This window comes from Opisthorchis viverrini (genome assembly GCF_000715545.1).
Source record: "Opisthorchis viverrini unplaced genomic scaffold opera_v5_39, whole genome shotgun sequence".
NCBI lineage: Eukaryota > Metazoa > Platyhelminthes > Trematoda > Opisthorchiida > Opisthorchiidae > Opisthorchis > Opisthorchis viverrini.
The window spans coordinates 358816-381436 of NW_008751696.1; the positions used below are offsets into that span (position 1 = coordinate 358816).

At 42.4% G+C, this 22621-nt stretch overlaps 1 protein-coding gene across 1 annotated transcript in view; it reads left to right on the forward strand.

Annotated features, from left to right (window-relative positions):
* The window catches only part of T265_02962 (hypothetical protein), a gene marked incomplete at both ends in the record, with an annotated part of 89270 nt that overhangs the window by 4383 nt on the left and 62266 nt on the right, over positions 1 to 22621 (forward strand). The window contains one exon of the mRNA XM_009167341.1: positions 6819 to 6963. Within this exon, the coding sequence (XP_009165605.1) occupies positions 6819 to 6963 (145 nt within the window). The remainder of the gene's footprint in view (positions 1 to 6818; positions 6964 to 22621) is intronic.

The window sequence follows — 22621 nt, forward strand, 5'->3', positions numbered from 1 at the left end:
TATATATATTCATAAGTACAACCTGGAAAACAGGCACTTGCCATATTACTCAACTTTACTGTCAAGGATGGGTTATTTTCGACGCTTTTTTGCAAGTTCACTATTTTGATAGCTGCAGTGGCAAACATCCATTGGTGGGCAAGTGCTCAGCATGTAAATTATCAGTCGAGAATAAATTCGTACATTTCCCTCTGCAAGGTTCTAATCTTCACTAGTCGTTTTCGAAATCCGACTTTACCCTTGATGGATTTCATCAGGCGCTTTTGCCGCCGTTTCTTATCTACTCGTCAGTAGTTGGGGCGTTATTAAATGTTTTTGGGCCTCCTCATTGTTCATTTCCCAGTTGCTGTTCTGCACCCAAAGTTCTGAATTTATCTGCCACTGTTCTTTAATTGGGCACTCTGGGACAACAGGAGAAATAGTTTTAGGGTAAATATTTGGTTGTGCTGTTTACAATTCCTTCAGTTTTCAAGTTTTCGGAGACCAGTTGGCTTGGCACAGTAACTTACAGATCTCTCTCGGAAGGTGTGTCAATTAACGTGTATCCTAGAGTGAGGATTTAATGTGACATCTTCGTCCTTTCCACAGAGAATACACTATCCACACTGAAGTTCCGTTGAAGTTCCCAACAGGCTGCGTTGCACACGAACTCTAGCGCACTGGCGCCATTGCTATCCAAGCTTATGCAGTGGCTACATTCGTTGGATAGACAGTGGCGGACGGACAGTAGGCTAATTATTCTCAAGCTCTTCGAAAAATTAGATGACGGCTTCCAGATATTCTCACCAGGATAATTTCTTTTCCAACATGAACGAAATGGTCGAAAAATGAAGTACCATGCGGGAAAGTATGCGGTTTTTTCTAAACTAATATTATCGCGTTAAAGACTAATCTCCACCAGCCCGGAAACCCTTATTGCCCAACAAACGGTTGGTAAAAGTCAAAATTTAGGATTTCCCTGGCATTGGATTACACGCGGTCTGTTTAAACAAATTCCTTCACTCTAAGATAATGGATTTAGCTACTGTTAAAGACATGTATAGCCTGTCTGTAATTTTAGTGCACTCATTGAAGTGAGTATAGTTGCGCATGGTTGATTCAGTGTACTAAAAGGCACCTGTCGGATTGTCACAAACAACCGAATTTCACCCGCTCAGGATATAAATGTAGGCGTATACTTTATAAACTGCTTGCGGAAGAGAACGAGTATGCGAACTAGAATGACAGAATGCGAGAATGGTACTAGCCAACAACCGTTGTTTCAGTAAGGATGAACGTCAATTACTCCAAATAATCTACTACCTCTGGCTCCACCTGTCGACACTATAACCATGCTAGTACCAGTCTGGTAATTGCAAGTCTGATGGTGGCCCCGATTCAGACGGTCACAGTACAGTTGCCAGACAGGCAGTTTCGGCGAGAGCAGTTTTAAGCCAAGGTGAATGGCCGTAGGCAGCTTGTTCACTTGTGCGTTAGGCATTATTGAATGTCCGAGGCAAGCTGCTACGCGGTCCCTTAGTGAAAGTTAAGCTTTGAACTGTTTTTGGGGGCTATCCATCGCCTCGCTTTCAACACACAGAACAGTTTTCCATCTCCGAACGCCCACATAATATTTGGGTAGATCACAGGTGATCGTTTAGCTGTCGTCGTCCCATGAGACATCAGCCACTCAGGCAGAGAGGATGTCAATCAACTGGGAATTATTCAATGAGAGATGGTAAACCAGCCGGATCATGCACACATCCATTTCATATCCAGCGTTTAAGTGTAACAACCATAGATGAATGACACAGGGGTAAGAGCGACATTACGATGAAAAACACACTGTTCCCCTCATAAAAATAAAATGCGTACGTGTGATCAGTGTTCTAAACCCCACCGGATATGCCCTATATAGTCCGACCAGAGCGACACGTTTGTCACTTGGCTACTAGTTGATTAGTCCCTGAGATAGCTAGCGTTCATTGAAAACTATTGTAAGGTGTTATCATTAGCACATTAATTTGTCAAAGTAAGCTCAACGGACTATCGTCTAAGTGAAGAAAGCCACCAAACTTGCAGTCAGTGGTGGACTGACAGAACACTGATGTACCTACATAGGCTAACAAACTCTCATGACGAGCCTGTGACGACCAGAGTATAAATACATATACAGCAAATGAATTTGCATCAAAATCCATTCTTCAAACCCCAGAAACTGTCGGAACACCAAGGGTCCTGACCGGCCTCCTTCGGTATAAATTACGGAATGAGTATATGGAATGAGAAAGTACACTCCCGCCAAAAATATGACATGAGTTCTATTTTTTCAAATGAAAGAAGCTATACCAAAGGAGGCTAACATACCCAAGATGCAGACAGATAATGAGGTAGTAACTGGCAAAGAAATTCATGGAATGCTTGCCATGATATAATACTAATTGTACCCTGGATAGTTCTCTACCGGCCCCGCATTTCCCGGGAGTTATAGATTCTGAGATTCCATCAAACTTATATTTTCCTCAAAAACAAAATTATAAGCTTGGTGGGGTATAATGATTTTCAAACTAAGCTATACTTACCGGCGCACTTAGCCAAATGCCAGTGGAGTTACTCTTCTTGGAATGCATGATCAGCGGTTTAACGTAAAACCCATGTACGTGAGCCATGAATCGACCCTCCAAAACCATTCAGTTTACAATAGACATTTTCAAAAATCCAGTTTAATTAGCACCCTACTACTGTAACTTATGAGCGACCTCTTTTCGTCCAGGTCAATTAGTGACCGATAGGAACCACCTCAAGAAACGACACTGCCAAGCGTACCTGAAAAACTCATAAGATACTTTTGCTACGGTAACACTACTGCACAGCATACTGGCGTTCACAACCTAAAATGATGCTGACAAAGTACTCCTATTCAAAAAGGAAATCCAAAGCAGAAACGCGTCCGTCCGGTTGTTTTTCAATCCTCGGTTGAGGAAAGAAAGCTTGAAACTCAAGAGATGACAATTAATTGTCCAAGAAAGTCCTGGTTTGATTTCAAAGGGAAACGTCATAATAAAAATGTCATTAGGGTGAGTGATCATCAGTCGACGGTCACGTGAAAATACTCTGTAGTACTGATGCTACCTTAATCAGAGACATCAGTAGAACCTTCTAGAATTATTCTGAAAGGATCGATATACAGAACTTCTACAGTATGTCACAACTGTAATACCGGCTGATCGTAGTAGCGTTAGAACATAAGATAAAACGGCATACTACAACTAAAGAGTTATCGAATCTCTGATTAAAGCCTTGTTCAGTTAGATTACGTCTTCTTCGTGTAGTCAGTGTTCTCCACTGTTATACATTTATATTAACTCAGATGATAAAATGTGATGGCCAGTGTGCAGCCTCACCACGTCCAAGCGTCTCATGATTACATACAAGACGACTGAATGTCCGGTGCAATTCCTATGGTGGAGATGAAAAGTTTGAGCTCAAAATAGGGAAACCTGTTTAGAATATCAATGGAAAGCGAGAATTTGGCCTTGTAGAAGGCTTCTCTATCTCAACCTGGAACTTGCCATTAACTTCATATGATATGATATGACTTCATATGACATATGATAAAATCTCAGGTTCAGTTAAAGATCTTTCAAGAAGAGAATTGCCTCGTTTCACATGCTGCTGTTCAAGATTATCAAGTTTCATCGGTACGGATCGGTCAGATGACTTTTCGGCTGCCATTTACAAACTCCAGATTACACTAGATACATATGGTTAAGTTAATTTGGACTTCCGCTTTGCGTCTCATAGCGCTTCTGTACAGTGATTGATATTAGAGATGGTTACTTTCCCGCAAAGTCAGTGTTTAGAATTTTCGCCTATGATGGAGATAATCCTCTCAGGACGAACTAATTTCCCAAGCTGGGTGCATGTGTCAGTGTTGACGTGACGTCCGCGTTAATAATAGCAATGCGGTATATATTTACCCTCAAAAAAATGTCCATGCTTGAACGATAGAGGATTTTAGGGTGCGCCTAGAAAAAAAACTTCGATGAACAGTGGCAAAAAGTCTCACCTCTATATGTTGGGAGATTTTAAAGTGCAACAAAAGCCTAACGTTGAAAGGCATCAAACTGATTTATTAGAATTTGTTTTGTTATCACACATGCGTCTAATCTAGGAGGAAACCCATGTTCAGCACCAACTTTCAGTGATGCTTCACCGACCCTCATATTAGTAAAAGCATCAATGTATTGTAGTCAAAATCCTTGTTTACTGAACACATTTTCCCAGTCCATAACTATCATTTGCCGAAGAGAGCACTGTTTTCCGTGCCCAATTTAGAGTGGCGAAAGTAGGGAGGGGGACAAGCCTTGGTCTGGCAGACGGGTATGAAAGAAATTACAAAAAGTGTGGGTGCTGTCAGTGCTAATCGCCTTACAGAATAGGGCTTGCGTGATCCCCACTGCACTTGGTTGGAGACGCCGCAAGACATGGCTGCCAATCGATGTCAGTGGTGTTCTTGTTGTCAGTTTCTTCTATCTAGGTTACCTGATTGTCTGGAGGCGGAGGCACCTTGGAATAATTGTGGTGAGCTAGGACTATGTCACTTCTCCGTCCACTTTTATTTTTCTCTTTAAAACAAGTCTTCCAAATAAATCGTGCTTGTGCGACGGAGAAGCGTCAGTGTTGAAGATTGATATTATGCAGTCGATGATGATAATGAATTCCATCTTTATTTATTTGTTTGTTTATTTATTCATCACTGGCAGTTACTCTGGAATGGAATGCTCTTCATCTAGCAGAGTCTCACTACATTGAAGAGCAGAACATTAGATATGCAACAAAGAAAAAAACATTGCCCGAATATTCCCCTAGAAGCAAACTAAAGCCTCATCTAAAAAAAGTCTACTAACCTGGAAGGTCTACAGTAGCGTTCAATTTAAACCATTGCCTAGCGTCTGATGCTTCCAGCTTTCCCGGAGATATTGAATTAATATATGTTGCATCTTATCTAAAACCAGGCGTATGTAGGAAAGATATCAGTCTGGGTCACCATCGAGTCGCTTGTCTCTTACGTAGTTTAATATCGATTTTTCAATCTAGGGATAGGTTTTCATCGTTGTGGCACAGCAAAATTACTATAAACAGAATACGGCGCTCACCAGTCTGAGCCTAGATCCAGCCAGCTGGAGGGCTCGGACAGCTTCTTCATGTGACACACCTATCAGACTGATTCCGTTCACGGACAGGATCCGGTCATTTACTCTGGAAAATTACAGAAGGGAGGATGATGGGATGGAGTGATACACAGAGGCTAAAAACTAGCCTAATGATGCATTTAAGGTAGGCAGCATATGGTACATGAATCAAATATCGTTGAAAATAAACTGTTATGTGCATGACATGGAAGAAAGAACAAACAAGTGTGCATCACAGTACTTCAGAGCTCTCCCATACGTGTAAGTAACTGATAGTAGAGTGTGTGCAACCAAAGTCAAGTAATAACCGCTTGCCAGTACTTTTGGAACATTCGTATGAATGAAAAAAGCAGACACTAATTACAAGTCACATGCAGGACGAGCTGACAAACCAAACCCAATAAATTTATTTCAAACTCTAGCTGATCAGTGGGTAGTTTTCATACGGTAATATCAATCGAATAGCTTGTAGGTTGAAAAGTCAACGCCCGCACGTTAGCCAATGACTGTTATCCACATCGGTTTCGCTTCGCAACATCAACCGGCCGTGAAAGAAGTGCATTCGGAGCACAGTAACGTATTTGGATTTTTCCGAAGTTCAAGCTTACGATCTAAGTTTGGTGAGATTCGAGTACGATTCTGAGAAGACAGTTTTATATTTCATCTCTGTATTGAATTTCATTCTATATTGGATAGTTGGGCTGACTAAGCGAAGATAGCTAGTCGGGCAATCGTTCAGAGGCAGTCACCTGGGTGTGACTATCTGGTGATAGTTCTCTTGGGTCTATGGTGCATTATTAGTTAAGTTGTGCGCTAATCACCTCATTAGTTATATATTTGTGCTAACATTATGAGAGTTGGCATCATCCCTTAAAATATAAGTTGCCTGAATTAGAAAAGAGTCGGACTATATATCTAAGCACGCTGCATTGGATTATTTCATTTCCAACGAATGGATGTGCTGAAATTTCAAAGTTTTCCAGTACGAGCGAAAACGGTTTGCACTCACTGTAAGCCTCCTGACCGGTCCGCTGCTCCACCAGGATTGATCCGAGTGACCAGTATATCTACATTTGCGTTGGGTGGATCAATGGAGTCGTCTCGCCCTCCAGCAATGCTGAAGCCAAACCCTTGCGAAGTTTTGTCAAGCACAACCTCCGTGGTAATTGAAAGGTGACTTAGTGCACCCCATCTACTAGAATCAACCAAGTCTGCGCGCGGAAACATCGGCGAACTGTGTTCCGGCTCATTCCATTCAGGGCCCAGGATCGAATGGGTAGTTGATTTAGGTCGTTTCAAACGCCTCTGACGAGGTTTGGCCACTGGACGTTTGGGTTCCACAGACGGTATACTTGGACTACTGGTAGACTGCAGCTCTGGATTATGACTGGGTTCACCTGAGAACACTGCCGAATCGGGCAATCGAGTCAAACCAGCGCCAGCCGTCCAAAGACATGGAGACTCATTTGATGGTGTATAACTAGGCATCGGAAATGACAAGGTGGAGTTGCTTTGGTCTGTTTGCACTATTTCATAGGGCCTTCGATGATTAGGTTTTGTTCCAATCCCGATTCCATCATCCCTGCCTATCTTTCCTAAACGGTGTGAATGGGCGAAAATCTTGTCTTCTTCTGAGTCATCCAGACCCATCAAATTGAGTTGGTATAGGGATCGCTGTAATCAAAATTTTGAACAGTATAGGATAAATGAGCGGCATAATACCGAAGCAACTGGATCACAGGAAATGAGTAAAAGGAAAAAGCATAGAAAGAAGTGCGGACAACTGTATGTAAGTTCTGCGTGTAAACATCTTCTATACCCAAGGATGAATGCAATCAGTTATTCGAAGCTACCTAAGTCTTAGAACATTAGAATAATTATCGGGACGCCTTGTATTCAGGTGATCTGTTGCTCGTCAGGGATGAAGTGGCCAACCTAATTTGACAATAAGACCACAATCTAAAAGCAATGGGGTTTTAATTTAGACTAATTCCTTTGGGACAAATGGCAAAACAAATCGTCACCAAACTAGGTCGCCAATGTCCTGAACCTCCCATGTTGCCTGTTTTATCCAGCAATATTGACTTTGGCGATGTCTCTGTTCTCTTGGATCAAACTTTTCCCTCAGCGTCTCTTATGACCCATGGTTTTCCCTCATTACGAACAAAACCCCAAAGTGCGTAGCTGTGATATTTCTCATATACTTAATTGCAGAAGAATGAAATGTCTAAACAAAAACAATTGGTTCTATCCCAGTTGGTTCCGGTCCTTAGAGGTATTAATACACTAGGATTTGTGACTCCCGATAAGCCACGTTTACTACTATCTACGCACTTATCAGCTCCAGGCGATGGACAGGTTGTTTCATTATCGTTGTTTTGACGCTTAAACGGTTTCCATATAACCGGTTTACGAATAGTCATGTTATTGCCAAGTTTCGGGCCGGGATGTGTGTTTCCAACATGTTGACTCTTCTAAGTACACAATGTGGAAATGTTCCGTTGTATATACTTCTCACATATGTATTCACAGCCCTGGTTATAACAGTCCTCTTATCGCCGTCTGACAACAGTTGGTTCACACAAACGTAAGATGTACTCCCTTCAGAAGTCGAACCCGACATTTGAAATGCGAAGTGAACATGTCGCCACCGCTCAACCAGTGCACACTAAGCGCACATCTGAAGAAGCAAACCTGGTTTGCACGGATGACTGACTTGGTTCAGTTATTCGATCAGTGCTCATAATCACGTTTTGGATCCGAGAGTTAAGATTTTGTCGTTGGTTACGATTTTCGAAATTTAAAAAAGGCGTATGTTTAAAACAGAAACGTACTCGTAACGCATTCTGGGACGAATACATAGACGTCACCTCCAGCAGTATAACCCGCTGGAGTGGTTACTTGTGCTCGGTTGCGTTGAGTTCATTACATGGATCTCAATAAACCAGTGACCAGTCCGCTGACGGTAAAAATTTGTGTCGGTTTTAAGTGAGCTTCCTCAATTACTTCTCACGTCTGCTGTTCGTACTGCTCACTCAACTGGAGTATAGCTGTGCCGAAAAGTTGCAAGGTACTACACGACCGTTTCATTTTTATCGGGAGTCAACAACAATGCAATCCATCTTGTGGTATAAAATAAATAGTTGAAATTTCAGAACGTCCTCTTTACTCACAGACACTGATGAGCATTGGTTCAAAGCATTCTCTACAGCGTCCGACTCCGTTTATCGGCTACCTTCCGTGCATACTTTTGGTTCCCGATTTGGTGATGGTTACTCTCCGAAATATTTCATTCACATAAAAGCTTTTTTTCATTTCATCACACGATGGAATATTGGCTTAATTCCACCATGTTATGTAGCATCATGGTGTCATAAACGAAAGCGTAGGAATTTACCAACAACCGGTGCAAGGAAAATATGCTGCATTTCAAGATTTTAAAAAGTTCGTTCATAGCCCCTAAAATCTAAGGAGTTGCAGAAAGCAGCTGAAATAGACGCATAGCTGTCTCACTGGCCCACGAATCGTACGTTAGTATTCATAATGTTGATACCACCGTGTGCTCATGGAAAACCGACGTAACATCTCCTTGAGGTCGGAAGTTTTTTCAGTCTTCTGTGGGAACAATTATACTATTGCATGAAAATGGTCGTCAAATGCATTATAAGGCATAGGTATGCACGTGAGCATCAAAGTGCGTCTTCGTATAGGTTAACAAGCGGTTAACCAGCGTCTGTGTAATTCGTCGCATCAAGCTATTATCAAAATCCACTACTCACCAGTTATGCTAGGAACTAAGGGTTTGGTTTGGGGTGAAAAGGACGAACAAAGTCGCATTGTTACTCATCACACCTTCCAGCAAAGCGTAACGACCTGGATTCCTCTTTGTAGCTAGAGCAAGTCGAAATATGTCCTCCAGCAACAAAAGGAAACTTCTCGAGATCTATCACGAACACAATGCATCCGAATATGTTTCCTAATCTCCTGGTACTATATATGTATTTGAGTGCCCATACCACATTTTTGCCTCTGGTACAGTTGAGTATTTTAAAATGGAATTGTCATCCCAAAGGCACGTAAGCATTAGGAGCGCCAGTGTACTATCATGCACTGCCCATGTGGAACTAACATTGAAGCTTACGGCTTCCGAAAGGATATCGTAACGGAAAGCCAGCTGGTGATATTTTGACGAGGTCTTTTAGAGCACAGGGAAAATGTGGGTGATGTCTTAGTCACCTGGGGAATGGAATCCAAAGTCCCAACTAAGAAATATCTTTACCACCAAAATAGCTTGCTTTCACGTAAATTATACGTATGTACCGCCTATTTTAGGCGTAGTCGATCAGGACTCATGTAAGCCGTAAATAGTGTGCCAAATGCCAAGATCAGAGGAGAGATGGAACTAAGCAGCGAAACCAAGCTAGTTATATCCCTCAATATCAACGGTAGACTGTGCACAACAGATATAAACGTTAACTCCCACTAAAGCACCAGGCGGCCAATTTGACGGTCCCAAGGTACTTATCCCGACATTCCTTTATTCTTATTCCGCCGACGAAAAATACAGTAATGTTAAAATAACTGATTCACTAAGCCACACCACAAAGTCACAAATGCTTTTAGCTTTCTTTTCGGAATCGCCAGCGTAAGAATCCCAAGAGGGGACAAAAATGAGTGCAAATGACTGAAATTACATCAAAATGCTCAGGTTCCATTACTTTTAGTTCTACACGTATTGCTTTGGCTAACCCCCACAGTGAAACTGACCGTGTTTCCCGACTTTTCGGCAAAGCTTGAAAATCACCAAATCTACTCACTCTACTGTCTGAATTAGTTTGCGGTCGCCTGGGTAGAAGGAACCGTTCGAACTCGTACGAACACGTAAGATGAGCGCCAACTCCATTCCGTATCAGTGAAGATTGTTAAGCCTGTTTTGGTGAATAGGGTTGCATGACGAGTAACCAGGAGATTAGTGTATAAATCAACTGCTCGCTTGAAGAATAATCAACGTTGTGGATACCGTTTGCACAAGACTCAGGTAAGCAAGAATAGATGATATCGGTAGTCCCGGGACACTCCGGTCTCTGGAGTGAAGAAGAAACTTGCGTGCACAGTGTGAGGAGAGGAGAACCAGGTTGTTAGTTGGCAAATCGGGACATGAATAATTTTGTTCAAACCGGCATCTGACGGCTCGCTTAATTGCAAGCCCGTCATTTCTTACCAAATAGAAAGTGGTGGATGGGCATGTAATGTGAGAAAACCTTACGTTAAATAATTTTGTCGATTATGTCACTCAATGGGCCGAATGCCTGTAAACTCACAAAAACCCTTATGATAAATCTGGAGTGAAAGAACCGCATCATATGTGGATCCTACTTTCTAACAATTTAATTCAATGTCTTCAGTGTGTGTATGAATGCGTGGGCTTCCGTGACAGACCAACGACGGAAATAAACGAAAGCTTCCAAATATTCCGCTTTTCACAAATATTTCTACAGTATTTATTTACTTTTAGTATTAGTGATTTGCTTGGTACGTGGAAAAAGTAAAAGTGGCAATAGCCTTGGGCCTAATGATTTGAAATATGGTTGGTCAATTTTTTGGGACAAAGGAGGGTGACTAACTGTTGCCGCTGGCAACACAAGTCGTGACCAAGTCCACACCCGGAAGCACATGGGCGTGGGACACACTGAACGGCTTGTACTATGACTTCTAACCATAGGGATTTGAGAGCTTGTAAAGTTTGTCACTCTGGGTGACGCTGTTTGACTTGAGTTTTCCACACACATCTAAAGTGGAAGGCGAGCTACCGTGTTGAGGACAGAATAATATCTTGAAAATCAGCACTGACTTGCTGATAAGTTGGAATCAGCATAATTATAATGCATCATACAGGGGGGACATCGCACTTCCTAAAAGAATGAAGAGGTGATATGTGTCCTCGATTAAAGTGGTGGTGAACAAACATCCGGACAACAAATAGGCTAACAGTGTCGACAGTATTTCCAACTAATTCGAGTTCGCCACCCGTATGAAACAGATAGCCGCAAAATCGATTTGTTTTGAGCCGTGCGTGTAGCGTCCCGAACACTGTGGTTTGTAAAAACTTGAGAGCGCACTACAGGAGAACGAACAGAAGGACGGCGCTATGGATAACAGCATGCCTACCACGACTGTCCGCTGTTTGTGAGGAAGAAAATTTGGGAACACGCATGAAATGACTACTTAATTTCGAGATTACTCAACCGGACCACGATGTTCCGGTGACCCACGTAAATCGTAGATAAGGTTAAGATTAGGCATTAGTGGGTGTACTTTGCACAATGGCGTCTGAGAAAATTCACAATCGTGGGATAACCGTCCCAAATATATCCAGCACTCCACCTGAACCAAATGTGAATAGATATATGGTGGTACAACTGACTCAACTTATGGGTCATTCTCTGGGCCACAACCACATACGAATGACGAATTGCTATTCTATACAGACCTCTCGAGCTTTATTTGTTTGCTGACACTATACCAACGATATGCGGTACTTTCACTGCGCTAATCGATCTGTTCAAACCAAAAGTGCGGTGGTGATCAAATCATAAGTCAGTCCCCGTAGTTCTATCACTTTGCATGGAATCTGAGTGGCTTTTTCATGCAGTTTCCGAGTCGGACAATAATTATCGAAACGGCACTAAATAGGCACCTTGCTCGGATGCCCAGAGCATGCTGACATGCGTCTTGCGGGATGGCCCTGGGCGTATAACAGCACAGGATGGTGTGGATGAAGTAAACTGGATATTTATCATTTCACTAGGCAGTGATTTAAGAAGGTCAAAATACACGGAGCCCAATTGCGTCCCGAATCAATTAGCTTACCTTACTAATAGGTCCGTCGTGGCACGCAAGGATCAGCACAAATTTAGGAGCCCACTGGTCGTGTTCAATTGAACTTTAAAAACCTTTTTACGATTGCCTTTGGTAAGCTGAAGTTTGGGATCATCAAAACATTTGACATACAGCCCTGTTTTATCGCTATAGTTCCAAACGAGCTGCAAGACAATCAAGAGAACTCCTTGTACACAAAACACCAGGAGTGGGATTTGACACCAGCATGTGCCAACTCGTAGCGGTATTCGAGCTGCGCGCACACGCTTACACGACTTGTTGCGTTGTTTACAAGACTAGGTATGACTACATACTTAAGCTGCTGTAGCAAGCTGGAAAATTTACAGCTGCACACAAGTTATCCATTTCTTGAGGAGTGCTTACCAATCAGCGAGTATGCATCAGTTCTGGCTTTGTCCGGGCGTCGGACGACGTGTTGTTGCATGAACCTACTTGATGCGTTCATTTCCGTCCGCACAGAGCAAGACTATAAACTAAACCAACCAAGTAAGACATCAAGTTCTTGTCTCACATTGGAAACTTTTCTAAGATGCATCATTCCCTGACGAGGCAGAAAGAGTGACCCCGCCAATTACCAGCGTGTCACTCTGAGAGAAGCTAAAGGCTCCCTATTGCCAGAATAACATTTTAAGGAAAGATTTATGTACCTCGTGTTCCACAAGCAGCCTAAAACGAAGTACTGGCAGATTTCTACGATACGACGGCTCCGTAGTAGCACCACTTGTGTTTAGTCACTGAATAATATTAATCCGTTTACTAGAGGTAGCCTACTGATTGTCAGCGGTCAATGAGTAAACTAGGTGGAAACTTGAGTGCATACCTTCATGCGTAGCAATCTGAAGTTTATCTCCAGTCCACCCCCAAGAAGGTTGATGTTTGTCGAAGTTGTCCAAAATTCTAGCTTATATGAGCTCTGAGAAATCGCTTTGGGCTTATCAGTCTTGTGCAATCTGGGTGCTGACAAGTGATTGTCATTTGAAGTTGCTTTGTCCCAACTTACAAAAGATCGGATGTGCCACAGATAATGACTTATTTTGACTGGCTGAACCGCAAGACAGAAAAAACGGTAGTGACTGTTCGTTTGGCCAAATCAATACATTTAGAAAATTACAACACCCAGGTAGTTCAACTTATTTATATAGTATATATATATATATATTAGTAATCCAATAAATTTTCGGAAATGTGAAAAATGATGAACGCACTACTACTAAGGGGAAGGGAGCACGAAGAAACACACTCCTAATCCTATCTACGATTGACACCCTAGATAGTTAATACACTCCTGCACAACTGTCGTTTCTTCGAGAAGCAGTTGATCAGAACGATCTTGTCGCCATTCACTCCTAGATACACTTCATGCAGATACTTTTAACGAGCTAGGCAAGTGTAAAACTAAATAACAAGTAAACTGGGAGAAATAAACAAGATACCTTTGTGTCACGCTGTAAAGAACCTCACTGTCCAATCATATCACCGCGAATCGTCCATTTAAACGAATATAAATTAAGAGTAAGCTGAGCAAGTTTGTCAAGATTGAAGGTTGGCAGGCGGTAATCCTATTTCATTCGCATGTGAACAAGACAGTGTGGCCTGTTGTCAGAGCTAGTAAACTACAAATCTGGACGGTATTAGAAACCTCAGACTCCCGGTTGGTAGATGAAAACTAAACCTCTTGGCTACAAGCGACTGCTCAGAAGGTTTATTAACTTGCACTTCACCTCCTAGCCAGAAGACCGTGTGTTTGAGTCAACCTGAGGATTCGTGGAATGTGGATCGCTGATGATCCCGAATGAGAAAATCTGATCTGTCCAGTACCGCATAAATTCCCGATGTACAAGGCCGTTTGTTACCTTTGTTCATATCAGGACTTCTACGTGTAGTTTCAGCCGCTTTGGGCCAGGTCTTGATTATGAGTTCGTTTTTGTGTGAAATTCGAAGTTGCTTCATATAAATTTGTGAAAATTTTGAGCACTGTGGAACACTTCATATGGGTAGGTAGAAAACTCCCTTTCTAGAACTTCGCGATAGGGAGTGGGACGGGGTTCTGCTTTCATCACGCTATCAAACAGGTTGCAAACTTAGCCAAACTAATGGCTGAATTTTTCGAGTTTGTTTGCTTACTAGAATAGCAGAATTTGTTATACAAATGAGTAGTGTAGTGCGTACTAGTAACCAATTCAAGTTCATCGAACTATTTTACTACAAGTTTTTTTCACTTCGGTACCCATAAAATCAAAACTAGATTCAAGTGGTCTCCATGTACTGTGTATGTTTTAATTCTGAAGTTGATGAACTGCTGAACACGAAGTGGTGTTAGAAGAGCTACTTTTCACCATGCAGTGGGTACTGAATTAGTAGAAGCAAAAGAAAAAGGGGCTTGCCACAGAGATCATTAACAAACACTTCATTGGACTATGTTGGGAAAATTTCGGCTGCGGCAAAAAATCCCTTCGAGAAAAAAAAGTTCAATCATCCACAATTTACGGCATTCGGTGAACCTGGGTTTGTAGAGACACCAATATAATCAACCATGTACTCTAGACAAAAGCAAATTCCGCTTTCACTGCGGTCAATTTCGGAAAAGCCACTTAACAAAGACGGGCTAAGAAGGACTACTTTTGTTTCAGAAGTAATCGGAAATGCAGAACGTATGTCGCGTGCTCTCATGAGGATGAGGTGAAGAACAGGAGGAACTGGGTAACGAATCGACATAGGTGATTTGGGGAGATAGAATCATGATGGCCTGACGTGCTCGGGTGTTGGCGGGAAAATGCATAGTGGATCATAGCTAACCAAAACGAATGAAGTATCAGATTAGGCATAATTTAAATCAAATAACGTTTGCGGAACTCCGGTTTAAATTAGCTTAACTTCGGACAAATATTTGAAGCTTCCATATGTCACTTTTGCAATCGTGATAAGGGAAGTCAGTTTGTTACGCTAAGTGGAGACAAACACGTACAAATATAACTGGTCAGTTAAGTTATTCAGTGGTGAAATGCACCTTCCTCCTCGCGGGTTTCAGACGGAGATTTTTCTCCACGGTGTTTTCCAACTACAGGTCGTAAAAGGGTATCAGTAAGTCTATTATGTGCTTCGATCGATCACTCCAACTCAGTTCTCTATGCGCTTTCCCATCGTACCGTCTATCTGTCAGTTACCACCACTTAAGATCATTACATATTCACGTACCAAACCAACACGGTCAAAGGCGAAATTCAGCCATTTTCACTGTGAAATCTGGAGTTAGTATTACCCCAGTCTATTTTCGAGCTGCTATCGAAAGGAGACAGTAGGGAGTAATTACCTGAAGTTTGTATCTTCAATAGATAATAGCAACGCGTTTCAGTGAATAAGCAAGTGACAGAGTTTAAAATGACGGCTGCTTTGGTAGGGCGGTTATACTATAGTGACCCAAATCAATAGTGTAGCTACTTTAGATGCCTGGATATCCGGTGCCAGCTGAATGGACCAATTGATAGAATTACTAACGCTCATAGTACGGATGCATGTTTAAAACGAATCTGGTGGGAGTTTTGCTACTATCTAATCGTGAATAGGGATCGTGGAAATCATTCTTCCCTACCATAAAGAGGAAGCATTACCATGGAAAGTAGTGTGTGGTCTCTGTCTCCAGGATGACAGCCGTACTTGACCATAGATTATTGTCGACTCTGAAAGAGTAAATTCCCTATAGAATGACCACATTTTGAGGGATTATAGTATCTTTGAAGTACACGAAAGGCTGGTACAATGAAATTCGCGAGTAAAAATGACAGAAAAGACGTTGAATCTCAATCGAGATTGAGTATCTCTAGGGTGCATCAAACCACGTGTGACGATTACAAAACCGCGCAACATCATAATAATGAGCTCTTTGCAGCGGTAAGCGGGAAAACAGAGGACCAGACTTCCATCTGCTTGAAGTCATCAACATGTATCAGGCTGAGTTGCGGCGGCAAACCTGGACGGCCGAGCATGGTTGGATCCCTTTCAGTGGATGATACCGTCACCATCACCATTATAAACAGCAACACCAACGCGAAAACACTGATGTCGAGCTACCGTACATATATGTCAGTTTATAAGGGTAAAGCATAACGTTGGGAAGACGAGAAATCGGAAATGACTTAGGGCTAGCGTACCTCAAATATTCGAGACACCTACACTTCAAAAAACCTGGATACAAACTGATAGAGTAAGGTTGAACCGAATATGTCGCCGTTCATTATGGGATTCCTGCCGGACGTGTAACACAGAAGTCACATCTATCACAGTCCATGACATTTAAATCAGGAGGATTAAATGCGGAAACAACAGAAATGACACTTCGCCAGCATGAATCATTTGGGGAGCATGCGCCGTTGCCATGGATTAGTTTAACTTTGAAGAACTATTTAAAACCGATATTCCCTTCCTCCACGAGCAGTTCCCTGGAGTAGAAACATGTCGCATGAGAAGACATTTTTGAGGAAGCAACCCTGCCAGAAATGACCGTTTGATCTTCTTATCTCAATCCTAAGAGGAGAAATTTAGAAAGCCACTGGGAGTTTGTGTTTGGTTGCTTATCGGTCGCATAATCAATGTGACCAAGGTCTAGAGCACATCATTACACGACGGATTCTTCTCAATTTAACCTAATTTAATCAATCGCCTAGTTGATTCTAAGTGGTGAGGAAGAGTACGACAAGTTATCGTACCGTTTTTGGATATGTACACTTGTTTCTACCAGATTGATACATATATCTCCGAAATACAGCTGATATTAATACTGCGGGTTCAAACACATCAGTGACTGTTGAAATTGGAAATCAACAGATACCATCGATGGAATTATAAAGAAAATAACACCCAGGATTTAAAAATACCACTACTGGCGAATAAATGTGTCGGGATCTCAAAGTTACCACGCGCGATATAAAGTGCTCTGGCAGTGATAGATGAGGCAAGTATTGAAATTTAAGCAGCCCAAAAAGCAACCCGATGTTTCTTGACATAAGTACATCGGGCTGCAGTCCAGTGGCCGTCTCCTACTAGAGTGCATTCAGTCTTGACAGATCTCCAAGAAGTAGAACAAGCTTCTTATTACGTGCTCGCTAGCGACTTTAGTGCACTATAAACTGGGATACACCCAAAGGTGATCAACACCTTTTGCTTGTCGGGACCAATATCAAGAAGCTTATCATCAAACACGTAGCACGTAACCGAAAATATAAGTTTGGTGCAAGACAATCTCTTCCCATTAACCACTGGACTTACTGTTCACAGTTGCAGAACGAATCTTGCCTATGACTCATCTAGACAGATCACTGAATACGAGTGTAACGGTAATACTACTGAATGGGGGAGGATGCGAGTAGTATGTTTTCTTCTTTCAAATTCGCTTTGCTTCTCTTGAAAAGGGAGATCTGTTGCGGAATTTGTAGTCGTTTTTAGCATTTGCTTGGATTTGAGCAACAGTCAGTGAATATCCAAGAAAGCGGAGGACGACACGTTCAAGAGAATATGGATGTTCAGTTTTTGTAAATTAGATGCAAATGAGAGTTTTGCTCCCGTGTCCAACAATCTGTAACTGGTTAGTTGGTCTTTTCTAGTGAATAACACCGCATCGAAAGCCTCCTTCCTTACACGAATAATTGCCCAAAAATGTACGAGTGTGTTGCACCGGAAACCCAGATACTATGTTCGCTTACATCTTTAATGTCTGACGAATGGGAGCTGTGGAACTTTTGCACCAGGCCCCACTTCTGAAGTGCGGTATATCACCTAGTAAGGTTGATGAGGTCTAGAGATAAGTAAAGGCCAGAAGCGGAATACTGTAAACTCCATATCCAAATGGAAAGTCCTAAAAGCTGGCTAAACTGTTAGTATTTCTAGCGCATAGTGGTCCCCGAATGTGTACATATGAAATTGTCGGCTTGAGGAGTACGCCAAACACTGGAAACTGTTGAGTAAACACGTCACTCATCGAAGAGAACCACAGATGAAGATCGATTCCAACGAAGCGTGCTCCTATACAATTGTAAGTCTTCGACGCTCCAATGAACTTCCTGTGCTCATGGACAACCAAGGACGAGTGGCTAAACGAGATTTGAAGCGCCGATTCCTTCAAGTCAGAACTTCTTTAACCACTTCGTCTATAAACTCATGGAATTAACAACAGGCCGAATAACGAAGGACTATATTAGCACAAGATCAAACGTCAAAATTGTACGGAGCAAGGTGTACCATCGATTATTCTAGGCGAGATGACTTGCATCCGCTTGTACTCTACCATCCAGCTCAAGCGACTCTAGCATGGGTCTCAGCACTATTCAGCAAGCTGCTATATACGATTTTGGTAATCCAAACGCGGAAGGAATCAGTTGTAAAACCGCTTGATGACAGGGCAACTAAGAACATTCCAGACACTTACTCTTTAGTGTCAGAGCCAGAAAATACCATGGAAAGATGGTCAAAATTATCTTTATCGCTTGCATGGAGGACAACATGATTCTTATTCTTAGTTGATATGGGCACACCAAAAACAGATCATGTGCCACCAACTTGTCGCTGGCTAGAGGAGATTAGGTCTCAAATTCAGCAGTGTGAATCCGCAAGGTTGAGTCATTAGAACGATATCGTTAAATGTGCATGCGAATAAAACGTCTCATATGCTATAGGCAATCTGCCTTCCTTCATGGACGACCGTAAAATATGGACTACACCCTCGCAAACGCTTGGGTGTGTCGATCGGTCTCGATGATCGGTGAACGAGGCCAAGTGTCAATATCGTTTCGGAAAAGCTTGGCAAAGCGGCACGTCGCCCAAGTAAAAACTACCGGTTGTTTACCAAGCTCTTCTGAAACGATGACTTCTCAATCGGTTCCAAAATTTTTCCAATTGATTGAAAACAAGTGTCAATATCTTCAAGTTGGCCGGGACGAAGTTATAGGCCGTTAAATGATAGCGTCGGCCTCAGAAACAGACCTTGTGATGAAGGGTGACTTGAAAACCAAGGTCTGCATGGCGCTGGTTGCCATCAGAAACAGTTGATTCCTCTGGGCTCTCGGGCGCTCATTCGCGTATCGGATGAAGGATTCCATGTGGAGTTCGGTGAGCATGCTCGTACGCTCGTTGCCAGGATACGGAACACCAGTCTAATTCCCAAATACCAAGAACTTGAAAAAATTTAACAACCAGCGCTAGGGTAGAAGAAATGCGTGTGGGCCAGGATTTCTGCGATTGGGAATCACCAAAGATAGATGCACTGTTGCCACACCACTAGTCACTAGTGGAAACTTAGGGGAAACTTCAAAATCACTTTACATCCGGTAGGGAGTAAACAATCCACCGACTGACATTGTTGAGGCGTCCACAGATGACAGATCACAATGGGCGATAGATCGATACAAATGCTATGATTCTGGAACCTGGGACAACAGTTCGACGCCCGGTGATGCCCACCTTTCCGCTGCCATTTGTTGTTAGGCTACTAGGCGCAATGTCAACTTCAGGCAAAAAGAGACCGGAAGTCTAATCGATGATTAGGAATCTGCTGGTTTTATATTGATACACTAGAATATATCCGATAAAGGGGTGTAGGAGTTATACTTTTGAAGTCAAACAGGAAAGCATACCTGCTGAAATATCAATTTAAACGGTTACGCAAGAAACGGAGAATAGGAACCTGAAGATATAGTTAGAAACGTACGAGATTGCCCTAGATTTCGCTTGTAAGGGAAAAACGCCACTCTATGTAGACTAATGACACGTTCGGACTCAAAAATATACATCGCACTGGGTTAAATGGGTCGCGTGAATTAGCTTGAAGTGAGAACTATGTTGTTAAGGTTTGCAAACAGACGCTTTCGGAATGACCAGCTCAGTGAATTTGAAGTGATTTGATTGCAAAACGGGTATCTGGTTTTATATAGGGCACCATTCCTTAGCAGATTCCCGGGAACCACAGGGAGTGTTGGCTTGGCGCATGCTGAGGTAGTATCTAACGCGAGTGATGCTGATGTCTACGTCTACATTCAGCATCAAATGGACCATGTACTACCTGGGACAGGACCATGAATATTCCAGGCACTGTTATCACCACCCTGTTCCCGATAGCCAGTATCGTGAGATGTAACTGCGAACCAACGTCAGTGACTGTGAAGTAGGTGTTTTTAGTACTGGAACCTTTGCTGACGCTAGCGAGTTCGCTGATGTAACTTCTACAAGTTGCAGTAACTTTGGCGTTTTCTTCTTCTGATAAAGAAAAGATGCCTTATCACTCATGTCTACCATTTTGAGAAAAAAAGTCCACCGATGACGGAAACGTGATGAACAGTTACACCTCGTAGGCTGTAGCCGGCACTGTTGGAATTTGACTTAGGAGGAGGTCCATGGTTGTTAGTGTCCTGTTATTTTGTGGATGTAGACAGTCATTCTTCGGTTAAAAGGTAGCTGTATGCCCGAATTTCATTTTATTCATCACACCGTCGACGTATTAACCTTAGTTTTTGACAATGATGCTTCACCGTCATACGAACATGATTCATTTGGAAACCTTATTGTGAAAAAAAGAATAACTTTGAGGGGAGAGGGAGTTCGTGCAAGATTATCACAATTATTCTGAGATTTCTACACCACAGGCATTCATCCAGGCAATCTGAATGGATAACAAGATCCCCATTATTATCGACTAGCAGTCAAATTTTGGCACCGCTTCCACGGAAACGCCGTTCCTCGATCTAACTGAGGATTTCGTCCCGTAAATATGAGTTAATCTGGGCAATTTGATTGCAAAAGTTTCATCACCAGTCGAGGTGACATCACCAGTAAGTTATTAGGAAGCGTAGTGGTGCGTAGCGGTGGGTTAGTGGTTGTGCGTTGAGTAGTGTTACGTGTGTGTACTAACTCACCGCCACGCACCACTACGCCCCCTAATAACGCACTGATGATGTCACCCCGATTGGTGAGGAAACTTTTGCAATCTAATTGCCCAGCTCAGCGAACAAGCCAACGACAATCTACGCTACCTTAGCTATCAACACTTTCCTCCATGAGCTTATATATTTTAAAAAGTCGAAAAGCCAATTAAAGCATTAATTAGTTGTTAATTATAAATTGGGTGGATGGCACATGGTGACTGACTTATGGTGCGCTAATCAATCTATGTTGCTAATCAGTTTGCCAGTTTGCTCCAGGTAGTACTCATTGTGTGACGGCAATTTCAATATGTTACTGACTCCAAATGCTATTCGAAAAGGTGTGGCGTGATTCTAAAAAGCTCGAATACTCGAGACCTTTCGCTCCTACTGAGGTTCAGTTATCATCATCGACAGCATGACATCAGTGTTCAACACCGATGCTTCACTGCCGTACAACCATGATTTATTCGAAAGCCTAATTGTGAATCGCAAAGTCCTTTGGCTAGAATTGACATGCTGTCTGTAAATTAGTCTTGTACATTTCATGCTTTGACGTGGAAGGTTTGAGTCACAGCTGGCTCGTGATTTGGTGATACAGTCTGTTTACGCACTAGTAGTCAGTTTAGCTTAATTTCACTTAACTTAACCAGGTAGGTTTCCTGTTGGTTGTTCCGAAAAACACACTTGTTGTGTCATGATAGGATTCGGTATTTACTCACAGTACAATCTAAAGACGTCGCAACGAAAAGCTAAACTGTTACGAGGCAGGCCCGCTCATGCTACACACAAGCCGAAGAATCACACATTCTTTGGACACAATATCATGTCCGCATTTCACTTTTGTTGGCTAATCATCGTTTCTCATTGAGGACCCTGAAGGCTGCCGTCGTACCATTCTAACGTGAAAAATGAACGGCTTGGATTGTAAAACCCAGGAAGCAAACCCACTCGTCCAACTAGTACCACCCTTGTATCCTTTGGTTATCTTGATCACAAGGTCTTCCGTAACGGGCCATAATAAAAACAGACCCGTGGTATGAGAACCAATCGCAAGAAAACAAATAATATTATAGTTCATAGTATATGGATCGAAGGGTAACAAATACAGTCGGGAAACTCACCAAAGGATAGCGGGCTGATAACTGAATGTAACTTTTTCAAGCACAGGAAATTTAAGCAACCGGCATTTTCGGCCTGTTTTATTCAACATTTTCACAAGGTTCTCTTGGGAATAAACGCCATCTGCATCGAGCCTCAAACTTTGGTTAGCGGGGATGGAAATTGTCCAAACAAATTTGCTTCATATGTAGTAAAGTGGTCACGTTCGCGTTGTTTCTAGACAACCTACTACCATGGGGAACGAGAGTTATTCATACACTGCCAGACTTGAGGTGCAGATTAAACGTTTTCATAACGCTCTGTTGTATGTGTCTTTTCCGCGCTTTCGCGCAGTTTGGCTACTGTTATAAAAGCAGAACAAAGCTGCGCAGTATACTCTAGCTTCACTATAAAAATACAGGTTGTTGGTAGGTTTCACGCTAAATTTTTCATCGGCATGCACGGCCAATTTGACCTACGACGCATCAGAAAACCGGTAAAGAACGACCGAACAGCACTGTGGTCACAACCCTTGGACTGTGA